Source organism: Rana temporaria, chromosome 4 (assembly GCF_905171775.1).
Source record: "Rana temporaria chromosome 4, aRanTem1.1, whole genome shotgun sequence".
NCBI classification, from domain to species: domain Eukaryota; kingdom Metazoa; phylum Chordata; class Amphibia; order Anura; family Ranidae; genus Rana; species Rana temporaria.
The window spans coordinates 380,668,482-380,679,307 of NC_053492.1; the positions used below are offsets into that span (position 1 = coordinate 380,668,482).

General features: G+C 43.7%; 1 protein-coding gene across 1 annotated transcript in view; it reads right to left on the reverse strand.

The window, feature by feature from the left end:
• Positions 1-10,802, reverse strand: part of ABHD12 (abhydrolase domain containing 12, lysophospholipase) — a 158,918-nt gene extending 148,116 nt beyond the window's left edge. The window contains exon 1 of the mRNA XM_040351029.1: positions 10,621-10,802. Within this exon, the coding sequence (XP_040206963.1) occupies positions 10,621-10,787 (167 nt within the window). The 5' untranslated portion in view covers positions 10,788-10,802. The remainder of the gene's footprint in view (positions 1-10,620) is intronic.
• Positions 10,803-10,826: the final 24 nt, after the last annotated feature.

Genomic DNA, 10,826 nt, shown 5'->3' on the forward strand with positions numbered 1-10,826 from the left:
ATTTTCTAAATAGGTTCTTTAAGCTAGTGCATTGTTGGTTCACTTACCTTTTCCTTCAATTTTTTTTTTTCTTTGTTTTCTTTGTCTGAATTTCTCACTTCCTGTTCCTCCTCAGTAAGCTTTTCTGGCTGACTAACCCCCATGTATGATGGGGGCAAGCATACAGGAGGTAAGAAATTCAGACAAAAAAAAAAAGATTTAGAAGGAAAAGGTAAGTGAACCAACAATGCACTAGCTTAAAGGAACCTATTTATAAAATAAAAAACAAAGCTTTACAACCCCTTTAAACCAGATAAATACTTTCCCCTTGTACCCAACAGTCCTGATTTGCCCAGAAATCAGACCGATGTCCCGGTCTGAGCCCGTCCCGGGCAAAATCATGAAAATGTGCCTCTTTGGGCAACAGTTGATCCTCCCCCTTACCTCCTCTGATTAGTCAATATTAGGGGGGGGGGGGGGGGGGGGGGAATGCGAGCAGGAGCACATGGAGAGGCAGCCAAAGTTGAGTGAGAGCACTGATAAAACCGCGGATGGTGAGCAGAGCTCGGCTGCTGTGGCCAAGACCAGGTAGGTCTTTCTCTGAGGCTGCTTTGATAAGGCTGCATGGATGGGACTGATCTGATGAGGCGGCAATGATGGGCACTGGTGAGATTGCACTGATGGTAAAGGAGGGCTCCGATGGTAAATTTTTTTTTTAATCCAGCAATCACTTGGCTATGAGAAATTGGGTTTAAAACTGCACTGCTGTTAGCTGACAAAGATGGTTTCTCCTTTTTCTATATAGCACTGTCCTGACTGTGAGAAATTTGGCAGTGCAGTTCTAAACCCAATTAGTCCCAGTCAGTGCTTGCTGACACCATCACATCTTTTTTTTTTTTTTGCACTGGAACAAGATCGCATGGGTGTTCATATCCATGCAATCCGGTTCAGGCAAACCCACTGCATTTTGCAACCTGCTTTTGGGGTGTTGTTAACTTTTAACTGACACCCGCAGCAGATCGCATGAACACAGTGTGATTGCTATGTGGTGTGGGAAACGCACAGGAATCTCTACGTTTCCTACATCGCATCAGTGTGACCCGGGGCTAAAGGTAAACAAAAGCAAAAATACTTACCTTAGTTTCAACTGTGTGACACCCGGGAAGTCCCTCGGCAGAGATGACATGTTCTCCCCGGCGTCTTATGGGTGCAGCTCCTACATAGTAACATAGTAGGTGAGGTTCAAAAAAGACACGTCCACCAAGTCCAACTTATGTCTTCTGCAATAAAGAGTCTGCCTGTTTGCAATTTTTTATTTTTCAACTGTCGTTACACTTTAAATCTGGGAAAATATTCAATACAATTTGTATTTTTTTTTTTTCTGGTAGTAATTGATACTGTACTGTTGATTTTAGCCCCCATTCACAGCGGTGTGACTTTGATAGTTGCAAATCGCATAAAAAATTTCACCCCATTGCAACTCATGTCACAGTGATTATGAAAAAGGTTCCTGCACTACCTTTTACCAACTTCATTGCGACTTGCATAGACTTCTGTAAAACAAAGTCACAAGCCACAATGAAATTGGCAGTGCAAATCGCAAAGATGTGCAGCTTTGAAATCAAGCTGAATTAGCGCGATTTCAAAGCCGCACTGGTGTGAACCAGGGCTAAGTGACTTTGGACACATAAAGTCACATGGCAAGTCGTAGCCTATTGTTCTCAATGGCACCCGTTCGGATCTATGCGACTTAAAATTGCAGCAACTTTGAAAATGTTCCAGCACTACTTTGATGAGACAGAAAGTGTAAAGTTGCATCAAAGTCGCACTCCAAAGTCATACTGAAAATCATGTGACTTTGGAGTCGCACAAGTGTGAACAGAGCCTTAATAATATCCATCGATGGTCCTGTTAAAACTTGGACTTGAGCACAAAATAATAATCACTGGGAGCATACACACTACAATATTTTAGGTGATTTTCCTGCAAATAATGATACTGTAATGTTAATTTGCACAATCCAAAAATGACGGTTGGGGTTTTTATTCTAAATGAGTCTTTGGCACACACACACATATCTGTAAGTTTGCTTTAACTTAAAGTAGGGTTGCACCTATTCCATTATTGGTGCTGGTACTGAGCATTTGCATTGCATACTTGTACTCGTGCAAATGCTCCAATAACTAAAACCGATACCTTTGAAGTGTGATTTTAGCCCATACAAAATGAATGGGTTCCAATCACACTGCAAAGAATTGCATGTGGTTTGAACAGGAATGCAGTGCGAAATCCTGTCCGAATCGCATGTGGTTGCCCCACTGCTTCTGTGTGAACCCAGGCTTGTCAAAGTGACTTCGGCCTGGGTTCACACACAAATGTATTGGTACTCGGTATCGGCGAGTACTAGACCGAACGTATCCGTACTCGCCGGTAAAAAAAACGGTATTGGTGCGACCCTAACTTAAAGGCATAGTCCACCTTTCACAAAAATGTCATAAATGCAGACACACTGAAAGAAAAAACAATGTATTTATTACATCCCAGCCCTAGGTCTGTACAGAGACCTGGAGCTGGAAGTAGTAAGCAATGGTATACAAGTGTGGTGACATCATTACATTTGTACTCCACTGAGATCTGCCGGTCCCCCTGCTGCAGAGGCAGATGGGTCTTGTATTCTTTCCACAAACAGATCTCTGAGAATGGATGATGCGGCAGTGTGGACAGAGCCACCCACAGATGTGCTACATTCAAAATCCAACAGCTTGCTCCAAGGAGGAGCACCTGTATTTTGGGTAAGCGGCAGGGTGATCACATTTCCATGTAAAAAATGTGGTAGATGGCGCACGATTATCAGTGTATCTAATAATGATCAATGGTAAAATAGCATATGGTCCATAAAAATGCAAAGGGTTTGGTCAATAGTCCAATAAAAGTCCAATTTAAAATACAAAACATATATACCAGCACTAGCGGCAGCAACCCTATAGCAGAAGCAGGCGCTGGAAAATATTTATGAAAGAAAGTGAGATGCGCCCATCTAAGTGCAGTAAGCATGAAATTTAATAAGGAATGACATAAAACGAACAGCCAAGTGACTACTCACAAGCATTACAAATAGGAAGGGCATGTAGATAATGGTGGCCGACCCGAAGTCACTGGGGTGGTCAGCAGTTCATGGGTCTCAATGCGCTAACACAGGAGCGTGGGGGCGCTTGATGTCACAGGAGCGGTAGAAGTTCCAACGGTCCAGTACCTCAGAAGCCTTGACAAGCCACGGGAGAGCAGGGAACCAGGATGCGCTGCTTGAAACGGCGTGCATGTCAGCGTGGAACGCAGCGTGCCGTCGTCGCACCGGAAGTGACGTGGGGAGCTGCCGGGCCAGCCAATAGGATGACGCGTTTCACAGCTCCACTGTTTCCTCAGATACGAGGATTATTTGTGATGCTGTGCAATGCGGAGGTATTCACACAGAATTGTATTTTTATAAATATACCCCTGAAGGGAAATGTTTCCAATGTGATATACTTACTGCAAATTTTTTATCAGCGCAACCCCCCCCCTCAGATGCCCGCCCAGGACGCCGCTAGGAAAACCAGGGACGGCCACCCCACTGGACCACCAGGTATGCCACCCTAGACCACCAGGGAAATGCCAATCAGTGCCCAAGCAGCTGACAATAAATGAGCAGGCAGCTGCCAATTAGTGACCATGAAAAATGCCTGCCAGTGCCAGCAGCAATGCCCATCAATGAAATCTATCAGTGCCCATCAATGCCCATCAGTGCCACCTTTTAGTGCTGTCTATCAGTGCCCAGCAGTGTCGTCTATCAGTGCCACCCATAAGTACCCATCAGTGCCACCTATGAGTGCCCATCAGTGCCACCTATGAGTGCCCATCAGTGCCACCTATGAGTGCCATCTCATTGGTGCCACCTTATCTGTGCCGCCTTATCAGTGAAGGAGAAAACATACTTATTTATAACAAAAACAAATAAAAACTTTTTTTTTTTCAAAATTTTTGGTCTTTTTTTATTTGTTTGGCAAAAAAAAAAAAAAAAACGCAGAGTTGATCTACTACCACAAAAAGAAAGCTCTATTTGTGGGAACAAAATGATAAAAATTTAGTTTGGGTACAGTGTAGCATGACCGCGCAATTGTCATTTAAACAGCAACAGCGCTGAAAGCTGAAAATTGGCTTGGGCAGGAAGGTGCGTAAGTGCCTTCACACTTGTGCTGACTTTGGAGTGCAACTATGATGCAACTTTGGATGGCTGCAACTTGGATACGACTTTGGCTTTGACCAGTGATAAAAGACAACTGTTGCACAACACTTGCACTGTAAAACATTCAGGTATGACTTTCTTGTAACTTTTGACGGTTAACATTGATATCTATGGCCCTGCATGAAAGTCGGACCAAAGTAGTGCATGAACAACTTTAAGGTGTACATATATGAATGGTTATCATTGGAAAACACGGGGAACAACTTGACATGCGACTTTGATGTTCAAAGTCGCACAAGTGTGAATGGAGCCTAAATGGGAATTTTTTTAAATTGCTGCTTTTGAAACCACATGACCACACATTGCTGCGTGCATCATAACGTGAACACCCTTCATTTACAGCAATAAATGCTACAATCTAGGTGCAACCCTCAGAAATTGGAATCATCATACAGATGAGACATGGCTGTGATCACACCTAAGGTAACAGTAAACAATCAGGGCGTTACCAGCATGACAAATATATAGTATATTCTCCTTAGAAGCCCCATGTTTTAGGTCATATAGAGTAAAGTAAGAAAGAAGTGCTCTTTTTCCCTTTGCAAAGCATTTTCATTTACTTTTATAGGAAGCAGTAGAACTCCAGACAGATTACAAATGAATCACCCATAAAACTGCACTGCAAGGTTTAACTGCTTGTTTATGCTTAAGGGGGGCATTGGGTACTGCAGTTTTATTTACCCGACCCTCCTCACCCGCAGGCTCCTCCAAGCTGCTCCTTGCAGACTCTTCTCCCCTACACACCGACAGTCTTACACACTATACAATTTTCTTTAGATTTTTTCCTTTAGATTTATCAAAACCATTATAATATGAGGTCAAACCTAAACAAATTGAATGCATCAGGCAGGCCTTTGCACTACATAGGTGAAGGTAAATAGGAAGGAAATTGAAAAACATACACCGCACCAAACATACACACTATTCGATTTTCTGCAGATTTTTGTCTTCAGATTTACCAAATCCACATTTTCAGCAGAGAGCTGAAGTCCACTCTCTGCTGACATCACGGTTATCAGTCCGGGCACTGTGTCATCCCAACAATGGGAGTCTGGATCCGCCAGATGCCCGGACTGACACCCATCTCATCCTTTTAGGCCCCTTTCACACGGGGTGGATCCGCTTAGCGGACACCGCTAGCTCAGCGGGGAAATCGCTCCGTTGATCCCCGCTGAGCCGGCAGAGGACAGGTCCGTCTCTGCTCACTGTTCAGGAAAGGACCTGTCAGAGCTCCGCTGTCCTCTTTGGGGAGATTGGATGAAAATGGACAGCCTGTCCGTTCGCATCTGATCCGATCCACTGGACGGATGGTGAACCTATCGCCATTTGTTTGTTTTTAGCGGATCTTATCGGATGGCAGGCGGGTGTCAGCAGACACATGTCTGCTGACATCTGCCTGCCCATACAAGTCAACGGGTGGCCTGCCTGAAAAAAAGGTGGATCTTTGCAGGCCGATTGTGTGAAAGTGGCCTACGTGAGCCGCTGATAGCCTGAGACAGCCGCTCCCCACCCCCTCCACAGCTAAGCGCTCCAATGAGAGCTCTCTGCTCGGGAAGCTGTGAGAACCGAGCCATCAGCAATGTTCGATCGCTCGGTTCTCAGTAGGGCTAAAACAACTAATCGATTATGAAAATAGTTGTCAACTATTTTCATAATCGATTAATTGGCCAGTTGATTAGTTGGCCTGCATATAGAATGCATTATTTGTTTACATATCAGGAAATACAGTGCAGCACACATACAGCTTAGTACACCATCCATACATGTCATTAAGTGCCTGAGAATTTGTGAATGTGCAAGTGTGAGGAGCAATGCCTCATGGGACATGTAGTCCTGGGCAGGAAGTGAGTGGTTCTAAAGGCAGATTTTTTTTTTTTTTAAACCTTGCTATAGCGGGCGCTCTATACTATACTTTGCAGCTTGCTATTGAAGCACTCTGAAGGCAGGAGGAGCCAGAAGCATCGGTGAGGGACCCCAGAAGTGGAGGATCTGGGCTGCTCTGTCCAAAATCATTACACAGAGCAGGCAAGTATAACAAGTGTGTTTAAAAAAAAAAAAAAAATCAAAAAAAAAAATCACTTTAACCACTTAAGCCCCGGACCATATTGCTGGTCAAAGACCAGAGCACTTTTTGCGATTCTACACTGCGTCGCTTTAACTGACAATTGCGCGGTCGTGCGACGTGGCTCCCAAACAAAATTGGCGTTCTTTTTTCCCCACAAATAGAGCTTTCTTTTGGTGGTATTTGATCACCTCTGCGTTTTTTTTTTTGCGCTATAAACAAAAATAGAGCGACAATTTTGAAAAAAATATATATTTTTTACTTTTTACCATAATAAATATCCCCCAAAAATATATATAATTTTTTTTCCCCTCAGTTTAGGCTGATATGTATTCTTCTACATATTTTTCGTAAAAAAAAAAAAAATCTCAATAAGCGTTTATTGATTGGTTTGCGCAAAAGTTATAGCGTTTACAAAATAGGGGGTAGTTTTATGACATTTTTATTAATATTTTTTTTTCTACTAGTAATTGCGGCGATCAGCGATTTTTTTTTCGGTACTGCGACAATATGGCGGACATTTTGGACACTTTTGACACATTTTTGGGGCCACTGTCATTTTTATAGCGATCAGTGCTATAAAAATGCATTGATTACTATAAAAATACCACTGGCAGGGAAGGGGTTAACACTAGGGGGCGGGGAAGGGGTTAAGCATGTTCCCTGGGTGTGTTCTAACTGTAGGGGGGGTGGACTCACTAGGGGAAATGACTGATCGCTGTCCATACATTGTATGAACAGACGGTCAGGCATTTCTCCCCTGACAGGACCAAGAGCTGTGTGTGTACGAGCGACCGCGGTTGCCCCGGGCACACGCGTGGGAGTCAGGAGCGATCACACCGGGCACACGCGTGGGAGTCAGGAGCGATCGCACCGGGCCCCTACTGGCTGCTCGGCGAGATGATTTATAGCTACGTGCTCTCGCCCAGCAGAGCCGACCTGCCGCCGTATAACTGCGGCGGCTGGTCGGCAAGTAGTTAAAGACTCTGTGCAGGGAAGGTCAGCATCTGAACCCAGAGAAAGTGGAGGTGATAGAAGGCATTACAATTACTATACTGTAGTTGGTTATTTATATTTACCACTGCATATGGATATTTAAGAATAAATTGCCTTTTTTTTAATTTACATATTAACTAAATTGTATACCACATTTTTTTTTAAGATTATCCGTTTAGTCAATTAATCGAAACAATAATCCGCCAAATAATTGATTATGAAAATAATCGTTAGTTGCAGCCCTAGTTCTCAGTATTATGCCTCGTACACACGACCGGGTTTTCTGACGGGAAAACAACGAGGAGAGCTTTTGGCCAGGAGTCCCGGCTGTGTGTATGCTCCCTCGCAGTTTTTCTGACAGGAAAACTGACAAACCCGCCGGCAAAAAAAAAAGAGAACCAGCTCTTTTTTTTCCCGTCGGAAATCCCGAGCGTGTGTGCGGGGCATTAGAGGTGCCGGGGGACAGATGCAGCATCCGCCGAGGTGAGTATGAAACTGAAAAAATAAAACCCTATATGTCTCTTTTAAAGTGGTTGTAAACCAAATATTGATCTGTGCTGGGCAGAGCTGCACAATTAATCGTTAAAAAATTGTGATCTCGATTCAACCCCTCGTACGATCTCTATGCAGAATTTCCGAATTCATTCATGTAACAAGTGTAGAGAGTTCTCTACTCACTCAGCTGACAGCTGTCAAAAGAAAAAAACTGGGCAGTCTGCCAAGATTTTCACAACAGCTTAAAAATGCCTGTCCATGTTATTTATTTAATTTGGAGCGGTAGCGTTTTTGAGCATTTAACGTCTGGCGTTTTTACAGCTCTACTCTGGAGCCTCAGAACGCACTGGTCCTGGTTTTTTTTTGCAGCTTAAAAACGGTTCAGCCATCTACAGCTCAAAAACTTCATGGTGGGCATGAGGCCATAGACTAACATGGAGAGCTGTTTTTAAGCTGCAAAAAACGCTCAGAAAAGTGGCTGTAAAAACGTCCATGGAAATGAAGCCTAAACATTGTAACTTTTTGTTCTTAGATCAAAAGGGAAGAACTTCTGTACCACTTAAAGACTAAGGGGCAGATCCACGTACATCGGTGTAATTTTGCGTCAGGCGTAGCGTATCTAAGATACACTACGCCGCCGTAACTTACTTTTTTGTTTCAAATCCACAAAGAATCCGCGCCGTAAGTTACGGCGGCGTAGTGTATCTTTGGCGGCGTAATGGCGCGGCATTCAAATCTCTGTGATGGGGGCGTGTTTTATGTAAATACGTCGTGACCCAACGTAAACAACGTTTTTTTTTAACTGCTCATGCGCCGTCCGTGGGGGTATCCCAGTGCGCATGCTCGAAATTAACCCGGAACAAGCCAATGCTTCCGACGGTAACGTCATTCTACGCAAATCCCTATTCGCGAACGACTTACGCAAACGACGTAAAAATTTCAAATTTCTACGCGGGAACGACGGTCATACTTAACATTTAAGCTTTAAATATACGCCGGAAAAAGCCGAACGCAAACGACGTAAAAAAATGCGCCGGCCGGACGTACGTTCGTGGATCGCCGTAACTAGCTAATTTGCATACTCGACGCGGAATTCGACGGAAACGCCACCTATCGGCCGCGGAAAAATTGCATCTTAGATCTAACGGCGTACTAAGACGTACGCCTGTCAGATCGACCCGAGATGCCGTCGTATCTTGTTTTGAAGATACAAAACAAAGATACGACGCAGGAAATTTTAAATTACGCCGGCGAAATCAATAGATACGCCGGCGTAATTCTTTTGTGGATCTGCCCCTAAACCTTTTTCTGACACTTGTTTGTTACAAAGTTAAAAACAGTATTTTTTGCTAGAAAATTACTTGGAACCCCCAAACAACCTTGGTATGAGAGTACAGTAGAACCTTGGTTTGCAGAATTCATTCCAGAAACATGCTTGTAATCCAAAGCACTTGTATATCAAAGCATATTTTTTTTACAGGGTATAAAAGAGAAGAGAGGCACCTCTAAGTGTAGCAATAAGTTGCTAACTGTTGTACCTTCATTAAATGTAACCATATTGCTACACTTAGAGGCTCCTCTCTTCTCTTTTATATTCAGTTGTGACATGACGCTACTCTTATATCAAGACATCGCTTGTATATCAAGGCAAAATTTATTAAAAAATTTTGCTTGTATTGCAAAACGCTCTCAAACCAAGGTTTTACTGTAACTTGGTTTGAGAGCGTTTTGCTTGACTAACAAAATGTTTTAATAAATTTTGCCTTGACATACAAGCGATGTCTTGATATAAGAGTCACAACTGAGTATAAAAAAGAAGAGAGGCGCCTCTAAGTGTAGCAATATGGTTACATTTAATGAAGGTACCACATTTAGCAACTTATTGCTACACTTAAAGGCATCTCTCTTCTCTTTTATACCCTGTAAAAAATATGCTTTGATATACAAGTGCTTTGGATTTCAAGCATGTTTCTGGAACGAATTAAGCTCGCAATCCAAGGTATATATATATATTAGCAGAGACCCTAGGGAATCAAATAGCGATTGTTACAATATTTTATGTCACACTTTATTTGCGCAGCGGTCTTTCAAATGCGATTTTTTTGGGGAAAAAATACACTTCAATGAATTTAGAAAAAAAAAACGAAACAGTACATTTTTTTGGTATAAAGTGAAAGATTGAGTTGCGCCACGAGGATCGTGATCTTTATTCTAAGAAAAAAAAATTGAGATTCTCGTTTTCGCCAGAATCGTGCAGCTCTAGTGCTGAGAGCAGGCTCAACCAGTGTTTGCGCCACAGTGACAGCGCTGTCACCAATAGCTCCCAGTCACTATTTACCATCAGGGACAGGCTTCCTCACTGCAACAGCCAATCACACGATTGGAAAGCCTGCTCGTGGCTTCCTCAGTTAAAGGGCTGGCAGGAAGGGGTTAAAGCAGGACTGCAATAGGCTGATGATTGGTAAAATCCAGGCGCTCACACTGCTTGGATGTAGAAAATACAATTCATGATGTATTAATAACGGCAGAGCTGCAATTATGCCCATAGAGTTCAGATTGCATTCTAGCTGGCATCATATCCTGAGCCACCTCCACAATAAAGGAGTCTCCATTGAAGAAGGCATATCCTCCATTGTCAATGTTTTGAAGGGGGTTAATGGGTGACGTCACCACCAGCATGGTCCATTCATACAGAACAGGACACCAGCTGCCCTCCTTCACTGACCCCTCCCACTAAACCCTGAGCCCCCCACCCACCGGGGAATAACCCCTCCCCCCACCCCACAGTCCTCAGCCCGTCACCCACCTCCGACTCCGCGGACAGCAGCCACGCATCAGTTCCTCCAGGGCGAACATAAGTGTTCTGTGAAGAGTGTCCTCCTCGGCTGCCGTACCAGCTAGTCCGTGGGCGAAAGCCCGCCTCCTATTGGCCAAGAGAAAGTTGGCGCCAAGTTTTCTGTCGCCTAATATCATTTTGGCTGTGCTCAGATTCTTATGGAACGCTAGTCCGCC